This window comes from Dama dama, chromosome 3, assembly GCF_033118175.1.
Source record: "Dama dama isolate Ldn47 chromosome 3, ASM3311817v1, whole genome shotgun sequence".
NCBI classification, from domain to species: domain Eukaryota; kingdom Metazoa; phylum Chordata; class Mammalia; order Artiodactyla; family Cervidae; genus Dama; species Dama dama.
The window spans coordinates 57794616-57821187 of NC_083683.1; the positions used below are offsets into that span (position 1 = coordinate 57794616).

The following is a 26572-nucleotide window of genomic DNA, read 5'->3' on the forward strand; positions in this document are numbered from 1 at the left end:
GAAACTGATGTAATAATATATTTAATTTTATATATGCAAAATGTTTTTAATTATGCAATCATTAATCATTACAGAGAAAAATTTAAATTTTATACTAAGTCTTTGAAATCTGATATGTATTTCATGCTTACGGTACATCTCAATTGACACTGGCTACAATTCAAGTGCCCTATAACAACATCTGGTTGTCAGTTGTCATATTGGATAGCACTCTGTAGAGTGTAATAAAATTATTGACCTGAAACAAATAAGCTGCCAAATATTCCTTGACCAAAGAAGGCTTTATCTATGATTAGTAGAGATTCTCAATTCAGAGGCTGTGACCAGGACAAGTCATGTGCAAGTCCCTGCAGGCAGGTGAAGGTGCTGATTCATAGAGAAAAGGGAGTTAGGAGGGCCATAACAAAGAGTCTGTGGCTTTTGATTGTCTGAGTCCTTGCCAAGAAGGAAGAGGAAGTTTCTTCTGCTTTGCATTTGTGTGCATGCTCAGTTGCTTCATTCAAGTCCAACTGTGCTACCCCATGGGCTGTCGTCCACCAGGTTCCTCTCTCCATGAGATTCTCCTGGCAAGAATACTGGAGTGGGTTGCTCGTTCCTCCTCCAGGGGACCTTCCTGACCAAGAGATCCAACCCGCATCTCCTACAACTCCTGCATTGGCAGGCAGATTCCTTATCACTGAGCCACCTCACCTCGGAAGCTCTTATACTATTGGGGCTCTTCTATTGTTGCAGGGTGGGAGAGCTGCCCCTGTTGTTCTCCTTGCTATATTTATTTGAGGCTTCTGGTTTTATAAAGTCCACATACAGTGATATAACTAACTTTACATCAATTGTCTTATTCTTAAATCAGTTTAATTTTTCTGCATTTGATACAAGTTGAGCGTTTTCCCCTTATAAAGTGGAGAAAAACTGGTCAGACATATGTATTATTTTATCAATAAGTTTAACCATAGGAAGCGAATAAAGCAATTTGATGTCTCAATCCAGAGAGTGTTTCAGTCAAAAATTGAAGTGAAAAATGTGTGATAGTGTTCCATGCTTATATTGTTATATTTGCTAAGGTAAATTATATAACTGAAGTGTTAATAATATTTGCTGATTGTTCTATATAGCATCAGACTTTACTTTCACCATGAGACAAAACCACACCTGAACATCACTTCCTCTTTGGCCCAGCCTCTTCATTCTTTCTGGAGGTACTATCCTGCTCTTCCCCAGTAGCATATTGGACACCTACCAACCAGGGGAGCTCATCTTCCACTGTCATAACTTTTGCCTTTTCATAGTGTTCATGGGGTTCTTGAGGAAAGAATACTGGAGTGATTTCCAGTTCCCTTCACCAGTGGACCACATTTTGTCAAAACTCTACACTATGACCCATCCATCTTGAGTGATCCTGCAGGGCGTGGCTCATAGTTTCATTGATTTGCACAAGGCAGTGATCCATGAGATCATTTTGGTTACTTTCCTGTGATTGTGGTTTTCATTCTGGAGGCTATGGGATTGTAGTTCTTGCTTCTTCTGGAGATGACAGAGTAGAAGGACATGGACTCTTCTTCTCCTTCCTGTGAGTGTTTGGAGGTCTCCTGCAGGGGCATGTATCAGCAGTGTCCTGCATCAGGGACAAGGGGACTGACAGCTGCAGTCCTGGGAGGTGCGTGTTGCCATAAGTCTCTTTGAAGATTGCTTTTAGACCTACCATAAAGCCTATAGGCTCTAATATTGTGTAGGAACCTGGAAGGTTAGGTCCATGAATCAAGGTAAATTGGACGTGGTCAAGCAGGAGATGGGAAGAGTGAACATCAACATCTTAGGAATCAGTGAACTAAAATGGAAGGGGATGGGAAAATTTAATTAATTTGACCATTTTATCAACTACTGTAAGAATCTTTTAGAAGAAATGGAGTCAACAAAAGAATCCAAAATGTGGTACTTGGGTGCAGCCTCAAAAACTACAGAATGATCTTGGTTCATTTCCAATGCAAACCATTCAACATCAGAGTAATCCAAGTCTGTGCCCCAATCACTAACACCGAAGAAGCGGAAGTCAGACAGTTCTATGAAGACCTACGAGACCTTCTAGAACTTAAAAAAAAAAATGTCCTTTTCATCATAGAGGATTGGAATGCAGAAGTAGAAAGTCAAGAGAACCTGGAGATTAATCCTTTGTCTGTTGCTTCATTTGCTATTATTTTCTCCCAATCTGAGGGCTGTCTTTTCACCTTACTTATAGTTTCCTTTGTAGTGCAAAAGCTTTTAAGTTTCATTAGGTCCCATTTGTTTAGTTTTGCTTTTATTTCCAATATTCTGGGAGGTGGGTCATAGAGGATCTTGCTGTGATTTATGTCGGAGAGTGTTTTGCCTATGTTCTCTAGGAGTTTTATAGTTTCTGGTCTTACATTTAGATCTTTAATCCATTTTGAGTTTATTTTTGTGTATGGTGTTAGAAAGTGTTCTAGTTTCATTCTTTTACAAGTGGTTGACCAGTTTTCCCAGCACCACTTGTTAAAGAGGTTGTCTTTTTTCCATTGTATATCCTTGCCTCCTTTGTCAAAGATAAGGTGTCCATAGGTTCGTGGATTTATCTCTGGGCTTTCTATTCTGTTCCATTGATCTATATTTCTGTCTTTGTACAGACAAAGGATTAATCTCAAAAATATACAAGCAACTCCTGCAGCTCAATTCCAGACAAATAAATGACCCAATCAAAAAATGGGCCAAAGAACTAAACAGACATTTCTCCAAAGAAGACATACAGATGGCTAACAAACACATGAAAAGATGCTCAACATCACTCATTATTAGAGAAATGCAAATAAAAACCACAATGAGGTACCATTACATGCCAGTCAGGATGGCTGCTATCCAAAAGGCTACAAGCAATAAATGCTGGAGAGGGTGTGGAGAAAAGGGAACCCACCACCCTCTTGGTGGGAATGCAAACTAGTACAGCCGCTATGGAGAACAGTGTGGAGATTTCTTAAAAAACTGGAAATAGAACTGCCATATGACCCAGCAATCCCACTTCTGGGCATACACACTAGGAAACCAGATCTGAAAGAGACACGTGCACCCCAATGTTCATCGCAGCACTGTTTATAATAGCCAGGACATGGAAGCAACCTAGATGCCCATCAGCAGATGAATGGATAAGGAAGCTGTGGTACATATACACCATGGAATATTACTCAGCCATTAAAAAGAATTCATTTGAACCAGTCCTAATGAGATGGATGAAGCTGGAGCCCCTTATACAGAGTGAAGTAAGCCAGAAAGATAAAGAACATTACAGCATACTGACACATGTATATGGAATTTAGAAAGGTGATAACGATAACCCTATATGCAGAACAGAAAAAGAGACACAGAAATACAGAACAGACTTTTGGGAAGCCTGACATGCTGTAGTCCATGAGATTGCAAAGAGTCAGACACTACTTGGTGACTGATTAACAGCAACAATAATATTCACTGATTAAGAACTTCAGAAATTTGTGTGATCTTTAATTTAGAAATCTGATGCTGTATTTGTCTGAATACATATACTTGAAATTAATTCTGTAGCAAATATCTTGTGCATCTATGAAGCATACAAAAATGTGATAATGCTGTTGAGCAAGCAGCCATCTGACATTAAAATGGGCATCCTGAGCTCCTTAAAATAAAAGAATTATAGTCATGTATACTGGTTTTTAAAGTGTAAACACATTAACAATGACCTGTGAATGCAGAGACATTGCATCACCTTGGTATGAAAGATTATTTTAAGTGTACTTATGTACTTAATTTCAACAAGTTATATCACTTTTCTAAAATCATTCCCATAGTTCCTACCATATCTTCAAGTCATGTGAGGGAAGAATATTTAAGCCTCATTTTAACAATTGAAAAGCTGAAATGCTGAGAAACTGACTTGTCTAGGTTGCAGAGCAATCAGTGGTAGTATCCTTAAAATGATTCAAATTCTTCCAGTTGCTTCAGCTGAGTTAGTAGCTTAATTTAAAATTCAGGGTGCATTAGTGGAACAGCTCTGCCTTAAAACCATGTGGTTAAAATGTAGGACTGATTGTAAAAGGCCCACTGAGTAATTTGCTGTCTCCCAGAAAATGATTTGATGAAACAGTTGAATTTGTGAACTTCCAGTCATAAAATCCTGGCTTGTAGTGTCCTTTGAACAGAGAGCAAAAATTTCATTTTTATTACTGTACATTTTATCAAATGTAGTCATTTTAAAAAGTGATAATACTTATAAATAAATAAATCTGTAAAATGCTATCCAAATGCTATCATTCTCTTGTATGTCACTTTTGAAAGTAATATTTGTCAAATGTATTTGATGTTTTGTATTCATAATTATAGGTCATCATGGTATGAAATAATAGTGATTCCTGGTTCAGTGCTTCACTCAAGAATTTTAAGTTTTCTGAGTCATTATAATCAATAAGTTTCCTGAGTCATTATGACTCATTTACAAGGAGCCTTTTACGTATACCTTTATATTTTTCTGATTTATTTTAATCTTCTCACATATTCTGATTAGTCTTTTTCTAGCAGTAGCCCTCCATTTGCCTGCAATTAATCTTTAGTGCCCTAAACACATATTTAATGATAGGATCAGTATCTTTTCTTATTCCATTACCTATCACTTATTTGAAACTTTTAAAAATGCTAATTGTTTTTACTTATTTATGACCCAATTAATTCTATTAATTTTAGAATAAATTATTATTGTGTGCCAAACAGCTTACTGTGTGATTGATTTAACAAAACACTCCAGTCTTTATACAACAATATTTTAATTTTTCATATTTTCATATTCTTTCACTCACTTTGATTTTATATTCTCTCAGATGTGTATTTCAAGGGAAAAAAGGTTTTTTTAATTTTCAATAAGATTTTAAAGAAAATTATATAAACATTTCACATTGGTGCTTAACTAAAAGGTATATGCAAGATAGATTTTGGGAAATATGATTCTAATAAAGACTGGTTCCAAATCAGGAAAGGAGTACATCAAGACTGTATGTTGTCACCCTGCTTATTTAACTTATATGAAGAGTAAGTCATGAGAAATGCCAGGCTAGATGAATCAGAAGCTGGAATCAAGATTGCCAGGAGAAATATCAATAACCTCAGATATGCAGATGACACCAACTTTACGGCAGAAAGCAAAGAACTAAAGAGCCTCTTGATGAAAGTGAAAGAGGAGAGTGAAAAAGCTGGCTTAAAACTCAGCATTCAAAAAACAAAGATCATGGCATCCAATCCCATCACTTCATGGCAAATAGATTGCAAAACAATGGAAACAGTGAGAAACTTTATTTTCTTGGGCTCCAAAATCACTGCAGATGGATTTGCAGCCATGAAATTAAAAAACACTTGCTCCCTAGAAGAAAAGCTATGGCCAACCTAGACAACATATTAAAAAGCAGAGACATTATTTTGCCAACAAAGGTCCATCTAGTCAAGGCTATGGCTTTTCCAGTAGTTATGTATGGATGTGAGAGTTGGACTATAAATAAAGCTGAGTGCTGAAGAATTTATGCTTTTGAACTGTGGTGTTGAAGACTCTTGAGAATCCCCTGGACTGCAAAGAGATCCAAACAGTCAGTCCTAAAGGAAATCAGTCCTGAATAGTCACTGGAAGCACTAATGCTGAAGCTGAAACTCCAATGCTTTGGCCACCTGAATCGAAGAGCTGATTCATTTGAAAAGTCCCTGATGCTGGGGAAGATTCAAGGCTGGAGGAGAAGGGTACAACAGAGGATGAGATGGTTAGATGGCATCACCAACTCAATGGACATGAGTTTGAGCAAGCTCTGGGCATTGGTGATGGACAGGGAGGCCTGGCATGCTGCAGTCCATGGAGTTGCAAAGTTGGACACAACTGAGCAACTGAACTGAATTGAGCATTAAAAAATTGATGCTTTCAAACTGTGGTGCTGGAAAAGAGTCATGTGAGTCCATTGGACAGTAAGGCAACTGAACCAGTAAATGCTAAAGGAAATCAACCCTGAATATTCATTGGAAGAACTGATGTGAAGCTAAAGTTCCAATACTTTGGCCACCTGATGCAAAGAGCCAGCTCATTGGAAAATATCCTGATGCTGTGAAAGATTGAAGGCAGGAGGAGAAGGGAACAACAGAAGATGAGATGGTTGGATGGCATCACCAACTCAGTGGACTTGAGTTTGAACAAGCTCCAAGAGATGGGGGAGGACAGGGAAGCCTCCAATTGGTACCACTGCCATAATGGTTCATAGTGTTTCTGGCACATTTTTTAGGTGCCACATGTTTGCATTTTTTCATCTTCTTTCCTTCCTGCCTTCCTCCCTCCCTGCCTGCCTGCCTTCCTTCCTCCTTCTCTCTCTTGTTCCCTTTCTCCCTCTTCCTAGCTTCCTCCCTTCTTTCTGTCTTCCTTCCTTTCTTTCTTTCATGGTTGATTTCTAACCTCATTCTTTTGTGACTAGAAAAGATACTTGATATTATTATTATTATTGTCTTAAATTTACTGAGATTTGTTTTGTGGTCTAGCATGTGATCTACACTTCTCATGGAGAAGTTCTCATGAGAAGAAGTTCTTCTCATGGAGAACATTCCATGAGCTCTTGAAAAGAGCATATATCCTACTGCATCTAGATGTAGTGTTCAATTTGTATCTATTAGTCCATCTGCTCTAAAGTTCAGGGTATTCTCATAGTTTTTCTGCATCTGTCTGTTGATATAAGTGGAATGTAAATTCCTTTATTATTATGTTACTCTCAACTGCTCCCATTATTTTTTTTCCCAACTTTATTTAGATATAATTGACATACAACATTGTGTATGTTTAAGGTGCACAACTTGATGATTTTTTAAATTAATTTATTTATTTTAATTGGAGGCTAATTTTTGTAAATATTTGCTTTATCTTAGGAACTTGTCAACTGGGAGAATATGTATTTACAATTGTTATATCTTCTTATTGGATCAGCCCCTAAAATTATGTATTATGCTTCTTTGTCTCATTTTATAATTTTGTTTTATTTTTTTGTATATCTTTTGTTTGATATATGTATTGATACCCTAGCCTTTTTTGTGTGTCTTGTTTTTCTTCACATAAAATACTGCTTTCCATCCTATCAACTTTCAGACTGTCTCTTTAAATCTCAAATGAGTCTCTTGCAGGCCACATAACATATGAGTCTTGTAATTTAATTCATTGATCCACTCTATATCTTTTTAATTGAAGTTAGTTATCAGTTTGCATCTTTTTTGAGGTATAGTTGTACAATATTATATAAGTTACAGATGTACAACAGAGTAATTCATGATTTTTAAAGGTTATACTCTATTTACAGTTATAAAATACTGACTATACTTACAGTGTTGTAGACTATATCCTTTTAGCTTATTGATTTTATATGTCATTGTTTCTACCTCATAATTCACTGCCTCTGTGCTGACCTCCCCCACTGATAACCACTAGTTTGATCTCTGGATCTGTGAGTCTGTTTCCTTTTTGTTGAATTCCCTACTTATTTTTTAAGATTCTACACATAAGTGATATCATACATTATTTGTCTTTCTTTGTCTGATTTATTTCACTTAGCATAATGCACTCTGAGTCCATCTATGTTGTCACAATGGCAACATTTCATTGTTTTTGGGGGCTGTGCAGTATTGCATTATAGATAGATGTTACATTTTTTATCCATTCATCTATTGAAAGACACTCAGCTTGCTTCCATATCTTGGCAATTGTAAATAATACTGCTATGAACATTGGAGCTCATGCATCTTTTCACATTAGTGATTTTGTTTTTCATTATATATGCATGAGTGGAATTGCTGAATCATATAATAGTTCTATTTTTCCTTTTTTGAGAGCACCATACTATTTTTCACATGGTGTGCACCAACTTACATTCTCACCAATAGTACAAGAGGATTCCTTTTTCTCAACATCGAACCACCAACATTTGTTATTTGTGCTCTTTTTCATGATACCCATTTGGACAATGTGAAGTGGTATCTAACTCTGGTTTTAATTTGTATTTCTCTAATGAATAATGATATTGAGCATCTTTTCATGTACTTGTTGGCAATCTGTCTATATTCTTCAGAAAAAAATGTCTGTATAGTTTTTTGGTCCATTTTTTAATTGGTTGAGTCTTTTTGATGTTGATTTATATGAGCTCTTTATATATTTTGGATATTAAGCCCTTATGTTAGAAAATACTTTCTCTAATATTTTGTCTTTTCATTTTGTCAATGGTTTTCTTTGCAAAATTTTTTAAGTCTAAGTCCCATTTGTTTATTTTTGCTTTTATTTCCTTTCCTTTCAGAGACAAATCCAGAAAATATTGCTATGATTTTTGTTAACGGGTGTTCTGTCCATGTTTTCTTCTAGAAGATTTAAGGTTTTTCAGTCTTTCATTTATGTCCTGTTGGTGAGAATGCAAACTAGTACAGCCACTATGGAGAACAGTGTGGAGATTCCTTAATAAACTGGAAATAGAACTGGCATATGACCCAGCAATCCCACTCCTGGGCATACACACCAAGGAAACCAGATCTGAAAGAGACACGTGCACCCCAATGTTCATCGCAGCACTGTTTATAATAGCCAGGACATGGAAGCAACCTAGATGCCCATCAGCAGACGAATGGATAAAAAAGCTGTGGTACATATACACAATGGAATATTACTCAGCCATTAAAAAGAATACATTTGAACCAGTTCTAATGAGATGGATAAAACTGGAGCCCATTATACAGAGTGAAGTAAGCCAGAAAGATAAAGACCAATACAGTATACTAATGCATATATATGGAATTTAGAAAGATGGTAATGATAACCCTATATGCAAGACAGAGAAAGAGACACAGATGTATAGAACAGACTTTGGGACTCTATGGGAGAAGGCGAGGGTGGGATGATCTGAGAGAACAGCATCAAAACATGTATATCATCAAGGGTGAAAAGATTGCCAGTCCAGGTTGGATGCATGAGACAAGTGCTCAGGGCTGATGCACTGGGATGACCCAGAGGGATGGAATGGAGAGGGAAGTGGGAGCGGGGTTCAGGATGGGGAACACATGTAAATCCATGGCTGATTCATGTAAATGTATAGCAAAAACCACTACAATATTGTAAAGTAATTAGCCTCCAACTAATAAAAATAATTGGGGGGAGAAAAAAAAGTTGAATGTTATTCCTCCAACTCTACTCTTCTTTCACAAGATTTCACAAGATTTGCAGTCTTTTGTGTCTCCATACAAATTTTAAAATTACTTGTTCTACTTTGTGAAAAATACCTTTGGATTCACTTTAAATCTTTAGATTGCCTTTGGCATTATTGTCATTTAAACAATATTAATTCTTCCAAATCCTGAATGCAGTAAATCTTTTCCATCTGCTGGTGTCATCTTAAGTTAGTTTCTTCAGTGTCTTATAGATTTCCAAGTAGGAGTCTTTTGCCTCCTTAAGTAGATTTATTCCTTTGTAGTTTATTCTTTCTCATGCCATTGGAAATGAGGTAGTTTCTTTAATTTCTCTTTTCGATAGTTTGTTGTTATTGTATAGAAAAGCAACAAATTTCTTTATATTAACTTTATATCCTGCAATGTTACCAAATTCGTTGCTGCACTCTAATAGTTTTCTGATGGTATATTTACAACTTTTTATGCATAATATATTATCTGCAAACAGTGAAACATGTACTTTATCATTTGCAATTAGGATTCATGTTATTCATGTTCTTGTCTGATTGCTGTGGCCAGGACTTACAAAACTATGTTGAATAAATGTGGTGACAGTGGGAATCCTTTTGTTTCTGATCAAAGAGGGAATGATTTCATCTTTTCATTGTGTAATATGATGTTAGCTGTGAGTTCACCATATAATGCATTTAATATGAACAACTATATGCCAACAAAATGGACAACCTAGAAGAAATAGACAACTTCTTAGAATCTGCTTTCTCCCAATATCGAACCAGGAAAAAAAGTGGAAAATATAAACAGACCATTGATCCCGACCAGTATGAAACTGGATCAGTAATCAAAACACTCCCAACAAACTAAGTCTAGGACCAGATTACTTCACAGCTGAATTCTAGCAAAAATTTTGAGAAAAGTTAACACCTATCCTTCTCAAACTTTTCACAAAATTTCAGTGAATGGAATGCTTCTCAACTCTTCTGTAAGGTCAGTTTCACCCTGATACCAAATTCAGAGAAGATAACACTGAAAAAGAGAAAATTGAGGGCCTATATCAGGGATTAAAATAAATATACACATCCTCAACAAAATATTAGCAGCCAAATCGAGCAATACAAGAAAATGACCATAAAGCATGATTAATAGAATATATCCCATGGATTTCTCAATATCCGCCAAGCAATAAGTGTGACACACCACATTAAAAAATTGAATAAAAGCCATATCCCTTTCTCAATAGGTGCAGAAAAACTTCTGCCATACTTCAACTTCCATTTACAAAACAAACTCTCCAGAAAGTGGGTAAAAAGGTATCACACAATGATGAAAACAGATGAATAAATATACCACAGTCTTCAATTGGAAGAATAAATATTGTGAAAATGAATATACTGCTCAAAGCAGATTCAATGCAATCCCTATCAAATTACCAGTGGCATTCTTCCCAGAGCTAGAACAGCAAAAAAAAAAAAAAAAAAAAAAATTGATTTGTTTGGAAACACAAAAGACCCCAAAAAGCCAAAGCAATCTTGAGAAAGAAAAACAGAACTGAAGAAACCATGCTCCTTGACTTCAACCTACACTGCAAAGCAACAATAATCAAGACAGCATAGTATTGGCACAAAAACAGAAATATAGGTTAATGGTACAAGGATAGAAAGCCCAGAGATAAATGAATGCACCTATGGACACCTTATCTTTGACAAAGGAGGCAAGAATATACAATGGAGAAAAGACAGTCTCTTCAGCATGTGGTGTTGGAAAAGTTGGACAGCCACATGTGAAAGAATGATATTAGAACTTTACCTAAGACCATACACAAGCATAAATTCAAAATGGATTAATTAGCTAAATGTAAGACCAGACACAGTAAAACCCTTAGAGGAAAACATAAGAAAAACACTCGTTGACCTAAACCACATCAAGATATCTTTAGACTTACCTTTTAGAGTAATGAAATTAAAAACACAAATAAACAAATGTAACATAATTAAACTTAAAAGGTTTGTACAGGAAAGGAAACCATAAACAAGATGAAAAGACAACCCCCAGGATAGGAGAAGATACTTGCAAATGAAGCAACAGACAAAAGATTAAACTTCAAAATACACAAATAGCTCATGGAACTCAATATCAAAAAACCAAGCAATCCAATCTAAAACTGGAAAGAAGAACTAAATGTCTCTCCAAAGAAGACATACAGATGCCAAAGAGGTACATGAAAACATACTCGGGCTCACTAATTATTAGAGAAATGCAAATAAAGTCTACAATGAAGTATCCCCTTACACTGGTGAGAAAGACCATCATCATAAAATCTACAAACAGTAAATGCTGGAGAGAATGTGGAGTAAAGAGTACCTTCTTGTACTGTTGGAGGGATTATAAATTGATATAGCCACTGTGGAGAACAATATGGAGTTCCCTTAAAAAACTAAAACTACCATATGACCTGGAAATCCCTCTACTGGACATACACCTGAGAAAAATATAATTCAAAAGGTCACATGCACCCCAGTGTTCATTGAAGCACAATTTACATTACCCAGGACATGGAAACAACCCAAATGTACAATGACAGATGACTGGAATAAAATGTTTGTGTGTGCTCACTCAGTCGTGTCCAATTCTTTACGAAACTTATAGAATGTAAGCCACCAGGCTCATCTGTCCATGGGATTTTCAGGGAAGAATACTGGAGTTGCCATTTACTCCACCAGGAGATTTTCCTGACCAGGGAATCAAGCCACATCTGTATCCCCTGCATTGTCAGACAGATTCTTTACCACTGAGCTACCTAAGAAGCCCTAAAGATGTGGTACATGTATACAGTGAAATATTAGTCAGCCACTAAAAGGAATGAAATAGGGTCCTTTGTAGAGATGTGGAATAAACCTAAAGTTTATCAGGTAGAGTTAGGTAAGTCATAGAGAGAGAGGAACAAATATTGTATATTAACACATGTATGTGGAATCTAGAAAAATGATACAGATGAACATATTTCTAGGGCAGGAATAGAGATACAGATGTGGAGAATGGAAATGTGGATACAGAAGTGAATGGGAAGGTAGGACAAATTGGGAGATTAGGATTTTCATATATACAGTACCATTTGTATTAATAAAATGGGTAGCTAGTTGGAACCTGCGACAAAGCACAGGAAGCTCAGCTCGGGGTTCTGTGTTGACCTAGATGGGTGGGATGGGGCAAGGGAGGAGGAAGGACTAAGAGCCAGAGATACGTGTGTACATATAGCTGATTCACCTCATTGTACAGCAGGAACTAACAAAATATTATAAAACACTCAAATACCAGTTTAAACAGAATCAAAGAAAGCAAGCAAGCGAAAGGAGGGAAGGATGAGAAAGAGAGAGAGAGAAAGGAAAGAAAAAATGGAAGAAAGAAAAAGTAAAATCATTTGTAGGTATATACTTACTGTCATTTTGTTCATTGTTCTCTATTTAGTTTTGTTGTTCTTTTTTGTTTCTTTTATTTTGCCATCTTGTGATTTGATGGCTATGTTGTGTTATATTTGGATTTTTGTGTGTTTGTAATGATAATTTTTTGGTATGTGACTATGTATATATTCATATGTAAATTGTTATTTTTAAATGATAGTTTTAAGTTCAAATGCATTCTGACAACCATATACATTCATTTTACTCCTCCCCCCGCCTTGTTTAAGATCTTGACGTTATACTTTATATCATTTTGTTTCGTATCTGTCTCTTCAGTGCTTGTTTTGGGTTTAGTTGATTTCACTACTTTTGTCTTTTAATCTTCCTAACGAGTTTAGGTAGCACTTGATCTAACTACCTTTAGTGTATATATATGCTGTTACCAATGAAATTTTCCTTTCATAATTTTCATATTTCTAGTTGTGGTCTTTTATTTTCCATTTAACATTTTTTTTTGTAAAATCACTTTTGATGTGATGAACTTTCAGCTTCAATTGCCTGTAAAATTCTCTCCTTGAAATCTGAACTGAGCCTTGCCAGACAGAATATATTTGATTGTAATTTTCTTCCTTTTATCACTTTATATATATCATTCCACTCCCTTCTGGTCTGCCAAGTTTCTGCTGAAGAGTTAATTGATATTTTTACGGAATTCCCTTTTATGCAACTAGTAGCTTTCCTGTTGCTGTTTCTAAGATTCTCTCCTTATCTTTAACTTTTTCTCATTAAAAAAATTATTTTGTATTGGTATAGTGTTGATTAACAATGTTGTGTTAGTTTCAGTTGTATAGTAAAGTGATTTCATTATACAAATACATGTATCTATTCTTTTTCAAATTCTTTTCCCATTTTATTACAGAATATCCCACAGAGTTCCCTATTACCTGTTTTAAATATAGCAGTATGTACTCGTCAATCCCAAACTCCCAATCTTTCTTTCTCTTCCTGACACCCTTCTCTTCTGGTAACCATATGTTCTTTCTCTAAGTCTGTGTTTCTGTTTTTTAAATAAGTTCATTTGTAGGGCCATCCGTGACAGTACAGTGATTAAGAATCTGCCTTCCAATGCAGCAAGTACAGACTAGATCTCTGATTGGGGGATTAGGATTCCACATGTAACATGATTTGGCTGAAAAAAAAAAAGTATAGTAAATAAGTTTATTTGTATCTTTTTTTTCAGATTCCACATATAAGAGATATCATGTGATATTTGTCTTTTTGTCTGACCTAGTTTGCTTAGTATGATAATCCCAAGGTTCATACCTGTTGCTGCAGATGGCATTATTTCATCCTTTTTAATGGCTGAGTAATATTTTATTGTATTTATCTACCACATCTTCTTTATCCATTCATCTGTCTATGAACATTTAGATTGTTTCCATGTCTTGTCTATTTTAAACAGCACTTCAATGAACATTGGTGTGCATGTTCCTTTAAAACCATGTTTTTTGCTGGATATATGCCCAGCAGTGGAATTGCTAAATCATATGGTAGCTTTATTTCTATTTTTTGAGGAACCTATATATTGTTCTCCATTGTAGCTGTACCAATTTATATCCCCAGCAACAGTGTAAGATGGTTCCCTTTTCTTCATACCCACTCTGCCATTTATTGTTTGTAGATTTTTTGATGATGGCCATTCTGACCAGTGTGAGGTAATATCTCATTGTAGATTTTCATTTCTCTAATAATTAGTGATATTCTTATATGCCTCTTAGCTATTGATAAGTCTTCTTTGGATAAATGTCTATTTAATTCTTCTGTCCATTTTTTGTTATTGTTGTTGTTCTTTTTGGTGTTGTTTTATATTGACCTGCATGAACTGTATTTGTAAATTTTGGAGACTGATCCTTTGTCATTTGCTTCATTTGCAAATATTTTCTCCCATACTAAGGGCTGTCTTTTCATTTTCTCTATGGTTTCCTTAGCAGTGGAAAAACTTCTGAGTTTAATTATTTGCTTATTTTTGTTTCTAGTCTCATTACTGTAGGGGATGGATCCAAAAAGGTATTGCTATGATTTATATCAAAGAGTGTTCTATGTATGTTTTCCTCTTAACAGTTTCACAATATCCAATTTTATACATTTAGATCCTTAATCCATTTTGAGTGTGTTTTTGTGTATGATGTTATGGTGTGTTCTAGTTTCTTCTTTTTTACATGTAGCTATATAGTTTTCCCTGGTGGCTTAGAGGGTAAAGTGCCTGCCCACAATGAGGGAGGCTGGGTTTGATTCCTGGGTCGGGAAGATCCCCTGGAGAAGGAAATGGCAACCCACTCCAAGTACCCTTGCCTGGAAAATCCCATGAACGGAGGAGCCTGGTAGGCTACAGTCCATGGGGTCGTGAAGAGTCGGACACGACTGAGCAACTTCACTTTCACATATGGTTTTCCCAACATCACTGGTTGAAGAGACTTTCCTCTATTGTATAGCTTTGCCTTCTTTCTCATAGAATAATTCACCATAGGTGACTGAGTTTATTTCTGGGCTTTGTATCCTGTTTCATTAATCTATATATTCTGTTTTTGTGCCATTTTGTGCCATAGTGTTTTCATGACTGTAGCCTTAAAATATATAGAGTGAAGTCATGGAACCTGATTCCTTCAATGCCGCTTTTCAAGATTGCTTTTGCTATCCAAAATCTTTTGTGTATCCATACAAATTTTAAGATTTTTTTTTTTTGTTTGTTTTCAGTTCAGTTCAGTCACTCAGTCGTGTCCCACTCTTTGCGATCCCATGAATCGCAGCACACCAGGCCTCCCTGTCCATCACCAACTCCCGGAGTTTACTCAAACTCATGTCCATCGAGTCAATGATGCCATCCAGCCATTTCCTCCTCTGTTTTACCCTTCTCCTCCTGCCCCCAATCCCTCCCAGCATCAGGGTCTTTTCCAATGAGTCAACTCTTCGCATGAGGTGGCCAAAGGATTGGAGTTTCAACTTCAGCATCAGTCCTTCCAATGAACATCCAGGACTGATCTCCTTTAGGATGGACTGGTTGGATCTCCTTGCAGTCCAAGGCAAACACTATTCTTTTTTAGTTCCATGGATAGTTCTTTGCTTTCCACTAAGAAATTCACAGATTTTTAGGATAGGTTCCAAGGACAAGGTTCCTACTGTGCTTATTGCTAAAGAAGAAGGGCTTCTATAAATGGATAATAGATGTGAGCATAAGTACACTTGGTACTTTTTATGCGGCTCAATATCTTAGATCTGTATTTCTTGAAAACCCAAATATTCTGATATTTTGCTTCATAGTCTTCTGGAGCCTTATATGGTTAAATATATATTAACTTATTCAAGCATCTAGCCAAAGAATTTTTATGAGATATGTCATTTCCATATTTGAATATTTTGAAGATATTTACACTGTTAAAACCATTATCATAAAATGACACTGCTCCAAACATATAAAGAATTATTAAAGTCTCCTAAAATAGCTAGTTTGTTTCTCTGTATGTTGTGCAAGAAAATAATATATATATAAAAATAAGTACATGACTTTCTGAAGCTGAAACTCTTTCAAATGTGCAAGTTCTGAGCTGCCATATGAGATCTGTGTTAAGGATTACAGTAAACTCTGTCAGTTTGAAGTGTGAGATTTCATCAAACTGGGATGATAATTTTTTTAATTTATAACATGTACATTGTTTTTTGCTGACAATGCCTGACCTATACAGCACAAAATAAAAGTAAATTTTGTAAATTGCTTGGTTTTATTTGAGATAAATATTCTAGACAATTTGGATTACTACTATCAGATTTGAATTATCTGAATTATATAAACATATTTATTAAAAACTGCATCAATAATTCATAGTTTTCTACTGACTAAACACTTTTTTTGGCTTATGTCTTAAATGTATGTGTATATATATATATAGTATTTATATCTTTTAAAAATTCTGTCTGTATTAGAAATGGATCAAGGAACAGGTGTGAATCAGACTGATAAAATTAGCCTATTTCTCCTGTAAATTGTTAACATTTGAGAGTAATTATATCACTTTCTTTCTTGGAGGCTCAGAAATGTAGTTGTAATCTACAGAGGGGCAAAGAAAATGTAAACTTTTTGAAATTACTTAAAATTTCAGTAAAAATAGAGATAAATGATAACTTCTACATTAAACACATTCATTTATATGTTATATATGATAATTTCTACCAGTAAAAGCAAAACAGGGGGAAAAAAAATTAGTTTTTCAGAATGTGCTTACAATCTCTGTTTACTGGGGCAGTATAAGAACCATGATAGTTCTATAAATTTAAATTTAGACCAACTCATAGTTGAATCATATTTAAAAGCATATTTCTGGACTTTCTAAAGGAAACTAACTTTTCTGTCAGGACTTAAGGAAATTACAAGGATAAAAAAGACTTGATTTTATTGAAATTTTAAGAATAAAGCAAGGGTAGTGTTATGGCATGAGTAAAAACATTCCTAAATGCTGAAAAGTTATGTTAAAGTCAAAAGTTTTTTCTGGAAGAAAAGTAAAGAAATAAAAGCAAAATCAAGGACAGCTGGTACATTGTTAGCTGGACTTTTGTGATGATCTTGGGAAATCAAAATTCTCATGATGCATTTTACCTACAATTATGGAATTAATGTCTTGACTTCAGTCACCTCTGGAAGAAAAAACACTGCTGGTCTTCTCCTACAGTAAAAATAATATAAATTATTCTTAAATGTAGCTATTGAGAAATTGTGGTGCACTTTTGCTTAATTAACAAGGAACCTTATTAAAGAAAAAAGAAGGAACCTTATCCCCCATTTAGATAGCAAACATGTTGTCAGTCTGGATCTGTCTTATGCTTCATCTTGTCATCTAACACATCTCAACATCTACTACATGGTAGATACATAGTAGATGCTTAATAAATATTTCCTGAGGAAATTTTTAAAAAAGAGCACTCTTAAAAATGTGTACCTCAATAACTGAAGATATAAATAGAGATCTTATAACACTGGCTTCCAAATATCAATTCATAAGCCTGTTACATCTTCGGATATTATTTTGACTAAAGCTTCTTTAAGACATAGGTATCTGGAGTCATATTACTTAAAAATCAGAAAAAAATGTATTTTAATAATGACTGTATAGGAATTATATGCCTTTCACAGAAAAAATTCAAATGAATCATCTAGGTTTATTTTCAGAACAGTAAATAGGCATTGCCTCCAATTTTTAAATGAATACATGAAGATCCCAAAGTGACTTACTCAAGACAACATGATGATAGAGAAAAGAATAAGATAGATTCAGTATGTATTTGCTGTTTGTACATATATGCAATATTAATTTAATGATTGCAAGGAAAATAGTCATCATCCATTGTGCCTAAAGCAGGATGACCTTCAGGAAAACCATTGGAAATGCCTAGAAAAGGCAATATTCTGTCTCTTTCTTTATATCTTTTGTGTGATAATGTGGGTGCATTTTTATGGGAAAATAACAGTTATCAGCATTACCCTCAGAGAGAATTGTTTCAAAGGAGTAGAGTAGGAGTGGCTAATATGCTCAACACTTGTCCCATTCTTTTGTACTAAAGGTAATTCATGTGAAGCAAAATTGTTAATATTACTGGTAAGGTAAGATTACAGCATGATTGTGACATTGACTTGAATATATTTGCAACATTCAATAATGCCCTTTGGTTACCAGACACTGAAGTAGATGCTGAGAATATGGAGATGAAATTAACATCTTTCTTTTTCTTTTTATTTATTTGGCTGTGTTGGGATCTTTGATCTTCATTGTGGCATCTTGGATCTTTTTTTTAGTTGCAACATGTGAGATCTTTAGTTGTGACACTGGAATCTTTGTGGCATGTGTGATCTAGTTCCCCACCCAGGGATCGAGCCAGGGCCTCCTACACTGGGAACAGAAATTCTTAGCTACAAGACCACCAGGGAAAGTCACTCAGCTTTCTTAACTTTGAGTATGTCATAAAAACTAAAAGGGGAGATATATGAACAACAGCTATTATACAATATAGGAAGTGTGATGATAGAATTGTTTTTAAAAACAAAGAGAAGGCACATAAAGGAGGAGAGATATCTTAGAGGAGATCATAGTTAAGCAGTAGTGTAAAAGGTAAGTGAAAGAAGATGTCAAAAATGGGAAAGATGGGCACTTTGTAGGGACTGTCTTACAGGTTTCAGATGTAAATATAAATATGCACAATACTCCTTTCCACTATTAATAGAGTATAGAAATACTTATAATATTCAAATTTTATTCAAAAATTCAATCAGTTTACTCTAGGCATTTTGAGAGCTGACTTACTACCTTTAATATCAATCAATTTGTTCTCAATATCTGTTTATTTTTTCAGATTTTAAATAATATATTTCAATTATAAAAAAATTTGAAAAAAAAAGCTAGAAATGTAAATGGACACAAATCAGATCAACCACCGTGGAGGAAACTTTATTTTGTAAATGCAGAGAGCTTTGAGACTTATAACCCAGAATAATTATTTTAGTTAGAACCAAACTAACAAGAGATATCATAGCAGTATTATCGAATCTCAAGGAAATTGTTGGTTGTAACTTATTATCAGAGTACTTTTCATCATATTCCTCTGTGTAGTGAGAATTGTTTCAATATTTTTGTATTGACAACTGTTAACAGATAAAATATTAAAATACTTTTAATCTTAATAAAATCTAGTAATAGTTGACGATAGGGGAAAAAATAAGAATAAATCAGTGAAGAGCACCTTCAATACTTTCTTTAAAGTACTTATTTATGATTTAATATAAAGTATTTGAATTATAGAAGTTCACAAAGGAAACTAAATATTCTCATTCATTTCAAGAGATATGTAACAAAACTGACCTGAGAATTATTCACTTATGCACCTAGATTCTTGAGATGTATTTTTGAGACAAATCACCTTATGTCTACGCCTGGCTATTATATTGCTATCACCACTCACTCCCTTGTGTTTATGACTAGTGTGGTGAGCTCTGGTATATGAAGCTTGTCCACACTTAACCAATATAAAAGTATTGTGTTTGAAGTGCTTTAATAGAACCTTTTCTTGGTGACCATTATTTAAGATATCAAAACAGACATAGCAATGAACAGAATAGATTCTAAGCAGAGTCTCAGAGATTTCTATAAAGATATCATGGTTATAAGCTTGCACTTCTGAAAGTCAAAGAGATTTATTTTATTTATAAGAAATACGTAGCATGAAATTACAGTTTTGTAATTTCCCCCATATAAATTGAAAGAGCGAATGCTGGGGGTTTTGGATTCACAAATACAAATATATTTTAATTACGGCCTTCAATCCTCTTTTCATTTACTAATTTCATGTGTGTATATCTGCTTTTAAAACTTAACTGTAGAAGAGGTCAAGGTGATACTGGGATAAAGAGAAATGCCCTATATAGATTATTGTCATAAATGTACAAGATCTTTAAAATATGGCAGAACTGGGAAACTGGATATCTAAATGAGTTGTATCTTACATCTTAATTTTTAAAAATTTATTGCAAAAACACTACTTAATGACCACTAGTTTTTTTCTTTGAAATCCCAACTTTAGAAATCAATTGTGGTTGGCTAGCTACAATTTGCTTATTGCATGTTACTGGTTATCAGATCTATGGATTTTAGTGACTCAGAGTTAAGCATAAATCTGCCTGGAGTTTGGGGGAAATATCTGTTTTTATGGTAACACCTCATATTTGCAAGCAAATGGGCCGAGCTTAAATTCTATCATACAAAAAACAACAGCAATACCCTTTTTTGTTATACTAATCCAGCTCCTACAATCTTTGATCTTCCTCCTCTAATGTATTACATTTCAGCATTGCACCAAATACCAGCATTTTATGTTTATGTCTCAGTATGTGTTCTGTGTGTGTTCAACCTAGTTTTGACCATAAAATTAGTGTGTGTGTGTTAGTTGCTCAGTTGTGTCTGACTCTTTGCAACCTTACAAATCCTCTCTAATCTGCTGAATGCATAATACTTGTTTTACAGTTGCATAAATCAAGCTCAATAATTACATTGTTAAGTATTTTATAGTGAAAACAAACATATGCTTTCTCAATCTTTACCCTTCCATGTCTAAATTGAGAAGGCACTTGTAGAAGTTTACTTTCTGAGAAGGTAGTGACGATTGCTTTATGGTAAAGTTCAGAATAACCATGTTTGGTATTATCAATGTACTTTAGAATTATTAGTATAAAGCTTAGTGACTAATTTTTGTCAGGATAGTGTGTAATTTCCTCGGTTCTGTCTCGTCACGACAAAAACTTGAAGTGATGGACCAGTGTTACAGCTCAGTTTTATTTAGAAAGTAAAAGAAAATACATCCTCAAGGTGTGAGGACAAGTCAACCCAAAAGATGAAAGAGGCGCCCAGCCTAATTTCGGCTTCTCTTTTTATATGTTTTTTCTTCTTCCCCTAGCCTGCCCTATGTAAATTGGGCTAGCCAGGAGTCCTGTTTGTTTTACCTGAGCTCCTCACTCTGGTCCTCGGACCTTCCTTTGTTCTATTTTCACGGGCTTTTCCCTTCCTTGTCTTTTAGCCACCACCATTCTGGACTCATTTTTCCTATTCTAACTACCTAACATTCCATGTCAACGTGGGATTCCCTTTTAAAAATAGTGATCTATTACATACTGGTCATTGGAAGGTTTGAAGATTTTGTATATTTGTGATTCTGATATGTAGAGTAATAAATTTTGTCTGTCTTAAAATTTCATCCTAGTTAATAGTTAATCATTAGGATAGCATAGATGAAATGCTTTTGAAATATGAGTTATTGACACTAGTAAACCTATTTGAAATATTAACGTTGGTGGGATAAATGAAATATTTTTGAATACTAACAAAATGTAATTGGGAGTATACATAACAAAGTGTCAGTGTGTTTTAAATTATATTATTATTTTCATAGTAATATAAAGGATTTTTTCATGATAAGAAAATATATTTAAAGTTTTAATATGTAATTAACAAATGTCTGAAAGCTAATACTATATGTATTTTTCTCCTAAATTATAGTCATGATTTCATTGGAGAATTTACGACAAGCTATAGGGAACTTTCTAGAGGGCAATCACAGTTCAATGTATATGAGGTAAGAGGAATTTTACTCTATGTTTTTCTGGAATAAGTACATTTATGCTTTTAAAATATAGATTTTTACAAAAGATAATTGTCAAATGTTACCAATATATATAAGAATTTTTAAACTTATTGAGAAGATTGGTTTTTGAGATTAAATAATATTTCTGTTCAAATCATATGGTCATTTGAATCTATTTTGTTGATTTAAAATTCTTGCCTATGAAACATTTTATTTAAAAAACATCCAATATGGATATAAGTTTATTTTTCCTTGAGCTTCAGCCTTTATGTTTTGCCTTCCTACTAACATTCTGCTCAATCCTTATTTTTAATTAATTTTTTATTGAAAGATAATTGCTTTACAGAACTTTGTTGTTTTCTGTCAAACCTCAACATGAAGCAGCCATAGGTATACATGTATCCCCTCCCTTTTGAACCTCCCTCCCCTCTCCCTCCCCATCCCACCCCTCTAGGTTGATACAGAGCCCCTGTTTGAGTTTCCTGAGCTAGACAGCAAATTCCCCCTTGGTTGACTATTTTACATGTGGTAATATAAGTTACCATGTAACTCTTTCCATATATCTCACCCTCTCCTCCCCTCTCCCCATGTCCATAAGTCTATTCTCTATGTCTCTTTCTCCATTGTTGCCCTGTAAATAAATTCTTCAGTATGATTTTTCTAGACTCCATATATATGCGTTAGAACACAATATTTATCTTTCTATTTCTGACTTACTTCACTCTATGTAATAGGTTCTAGGCTCATCCACCTCATTAGAACTGACTCAAATGGGTTCCTTTTTATGGCTGAGTAATATTCCATTGTGTATGTGTATCACAACTTCTTTATCCATTCGTCTGTCGATGGATATCTAGGTTGCTTCCATGTTCTAGCTATTGTAAATAGTGCTGCAATGAACAATGGGATACATGTGTCTTCTTCAATTTTGGTTTCCTTAGAGTATATGCTTAGGAGTGGGATTGCTGGGTGCTATGGTGGTTTTGAGTTTGAGTTTGAGTAAACTCCAGGTGTTGGTGATGGACAGGGAGGCCTGGCATGCTGTGATTCATGGGGTCGCAAAGAGTCGGACACGACTGAGCGACTAAACTGAACTGAACTGAATGGTGGCTTTATTCCTAGCTTTTTAAGGAATCTCCATACTATCTTCCTCAGTGGTTATATCAATTTACATTCCCCTAAGAGCATTACCTTTTCTCCACACCCTCTCCAGCATTTGTTGTTTCAATTCTTTTTGATGATGGCCATTCTGACCAGGGGGAGGTGATATCTCATTGTACTTTTGATTCGTATTTCTCTAATAATGAGCAATGTTGAGCATCTTAGGTCTGAAGTGAGTTTCTTGTAGACAGCATATATGTGGGTCTTGTTTTTGTATCCATTCAGCCAGTCTGTGTCTTTTGGTTGAAACATTTAATCCATTTACATTTAAAGTAATGATTGATATGTATGTTCCTATTGCCATTTTCTTAATTGTTTGGGGTTGATTTTGTAGATCTTTTTCCTTCTCTTGTATTTCTTGACTGTATAAGTCTCTTTAACATTTCTTGTAAAGCTGGTTTGGTGGCACTGAATTCACTTAACTTTTGCTTATCTGAAAAGCTTTTTAGTTCTCCATCAGTTTTGAATAAGATCCTTGCCAGGTACAGTAACCTTGGCTGTAGATTTTTTCCTTTCAGTACTTTAAATATATCCTGCCATTCACTTCTGGCCTGCAGAGTTTCTGCTGAAAGATCAGCTGTTAAGCGTATAGGGTTTCCCTTGTATGTCACTTGTTGTTTCTCCCTTCCTGCTTTTAATATTCTTTCTTTGTGTTTAGTCTTTGGTTTTTTTTTTATTACTGTGTGTCTTGGCATGTTTCTTCTTAGGTTTATCCTATATGGGACTATTTGTGCCTCTTGGGCTTGATTGATTATTTCCTTTTCCATGTTGAGGAAATTTTCAACTATAATTTCTTCAAAAATTTTCTCATACCCTTTCTTTTCCTCTTCTTCTTTTGCAACCCTATAATTTGAATGTTGGTGCATTTGATATTGTCCCATAGGTCTCTGAGACTGTCCTCAGTTCTTTTCATTCTTTTTACTTTATTCTGCTCTTCAGAAGTTATTGCCACTGTTTTATCTTCCAGCTCACTGATTTGTTCTTCTGCTTCAGATATTCTGCTATTGATTCCTGGTTGATCGTGTGGATTTAATCTGCAGTTTGTACATCTGGTGGGAAGGTTTTGGGCCTTCTTCCTTAGCCACACTGCCCCTGGCTTTCATTTGTGGTTTTATTTCCACTTCTACATGTAGGTCATCTACTGGGATTTGCTCCTGAGGCTGCCCTGGAGCGCTTCGGTTTGCCCCTGTGAGGGCCAGGTGTGGAGGTGGTGCAGCTGCTTGGGTTTCAGGGGTCCTGGCAGCACCAGGTACTCAGGGGAGTTGGTGGCTAGGGCAGTGGGAAATATAGTGCTCTAGAGGGGTATGGCAACCAGTATTGGCAAATACAATTCCAGGATTCTTGCCTGGAGAACTGCCTCCCTGATGGAGAAGGCTGGCAGGACACAGTCTACAGGGTTGCAAAGCGTCGGACATGACCGAAGCAACCCTGTGTGCATAGACACAAGACTTTTTTTTGCAGCTGCTTGGCTTGCGGGGACCCTGGTGGTGCCAAGTGTGCAGGGACATGGGCTGCCTCTGCCGCTGGAGTCATGGCCCTATCAGAGTCTTTTTTTATGAGCCTCTTGTAGTTGGCGATTAGAAGGCCTCTTTGGCCAGTCTTTCTCCATAGCTCTGCCCATTCAGGCACTTAGAGGGCTCCCTTGCCTGGGGTCCTTCTCTGTTGTTTGGTGCATCAGGTACATAGAGGGACCCGCCCCCTCTCCCCCCGGTGTCCTACCCTGTAGATCAGCACGAGAGGCACTTAAAGGGCACCCTGGGTGGGGTCCTACGCTGTAGTTTGCATATCGATCACTTAAAGGAGCATCCCGGGTGGGGTCCTACGCTGTAGTTCAGTGCATCAGGTGTTTGATGGGCCAGCCCCTCTATGATTCAGCTACTGATGCTGGTGTGTGGGGAGAGAGAGGCCATGGTGATGGCTCCACCCCCTACACATGACTCAGCAGTATCGCCTTGCTTCCATGGCTGTTGGCATTCCTCCACTGGCATTTCCCATGACAATCTCCTCCCTCACATCCCCTCACAGTCTCTCCACAGTCAACAGCCGCCCTTTCCTTGGGATTGAGCCACAATCCCTAAACTCCAGCTCCCAGCCCCTGCGCCTTCCAGGGGACCAGCATCCCTGTCCGGGGTACGTATGGCTGCGGCAAGGACTGTCTGAGTCTCCTCCCACTTAGGCTGCCACAGATCAGCTGTTTCACTCTCAGCCTTGAATGTTTCTCCTCTGACTCAGACAATTGCCTTGATGTGAGGATCGGACCCCTGCTTCAGTACTCCCACCCACCGAGGACAGGTCCAGTTCTATTAACACTCCTTTTTTTCCCCTAGTCTCTTCATTCTACTGGATTTTGCATGGTTCTGTATATTCTTTTCCACTGTCAGGTACTCCTGTCCCCTCTCAGCTGGTATTCTGCATGCACTTCTGTGTCTGAAGGTGTATTCCTGATGCATCCATGGAGAGAGATGTACTCCACATCCACCTACTCCTCCTCCATCTTGTTCTCACTCTCCTCAACCCTTTTTTAATAAAAAGAGAAAAATATGCATTTTACTTGTGTCAGCATGGTGTTACGTAATAAGTTGGTTTTTTTGCTTAGTGTGTTTGAACATCTTAACTGTTGTTTAGATGAAGACTGAAGGAAATGAAAAAGTATGATTCAGTCATTAAAGAAATCCAAGTTATCAAAGCAAACACATTAGTTATTTCTGACTTAAACCTACCTTGCCAGTTAAGCACCACATATTTGTTGAGCATAAGATATGTTCTAGCACTATTAATCCTTGAAGTTTGTCATCTGTTACATTTTCTGTAATAATTTAAATTTAATATACATCAATAGTAAAGGAGAATATCTCAGTACTTAGTCAATAATGATAACTATTTTCCTCCAACCTGACACTAAACTAAAATTGACCTCCTTTAAGTGGAGAAATCTCCTCCTGTTGCCTTGCTAGGCTAAAGCAGTTGTATTTCACACATTCATTCATTTATTAGTTTATGAATAAGATATTTATCACATGGCTTCTATATTCTGCACTCTATATTAGACCAAAAGGATGGAGAGATAAATGAAAACTTCATTGTCTAATAGGAGAAACAAACACATAAAATATGTTTATATTACCTTGATAGGTGCTATATATAGCTAGCAGACAATGAGATATCTAGAGGGGAGTGCAGCAAATTTATCCCAAGAAACCTTCCCAGGCAAAGACAAAGTTGGAGTAATGGAGCAATTTTTCTATCTGCATCTTTCAGAAACCCATATTAAGGCTTAAAATAGATAGTGAAATTAGTATGACAGGTTGTACTTATATAGATATCTGTTCTTTCTGCATATCCTTAAGGTTGAAGAGGAACAACACAAGCATATTAGTCCTTTTGTACTTAGAACACAGGTACTGCCTGTGTTCAGTAATAATGCTCCAGAGATCAATTACATTGAATTTCCTTATCTTTAAAATGTGTTCTCTTTGGATCTCGTTGATCCAACAAAGTTTGCTTAATGAGATTGGTGTCACATCTAATGATAAAGAAGCTTAGTAACAATTGTTCCTTATTAAATACCCTGCATGAATATTTGTGCCATAATTTCAGATAACAATGTGTTCTTATTCCTTATGTTATCAATAGAA

General features: G+C 35.7%; 1 protein-coding gene across 1 annotated transcript in view; it reads left to right on the forward strand.

The window, feature by feature from the left end:
* CPNE8 (copine 8) overlaps nt 1-26572 on the forward strand; it is a 258489-nt gene that overhangs the window by 152143 nt on the left and 79774 nt on the right. Inside the window, exon 11 of the mRNA XM_061129923.1 lies at nt 21692-21767. Within this exon, the coding sequence (XP_060985906.1) occupies nt 21692-21767 (76 nt within the window). The remainder of the gene's footprint in view (nt 1-21691; nt 21768-26572) is intronic.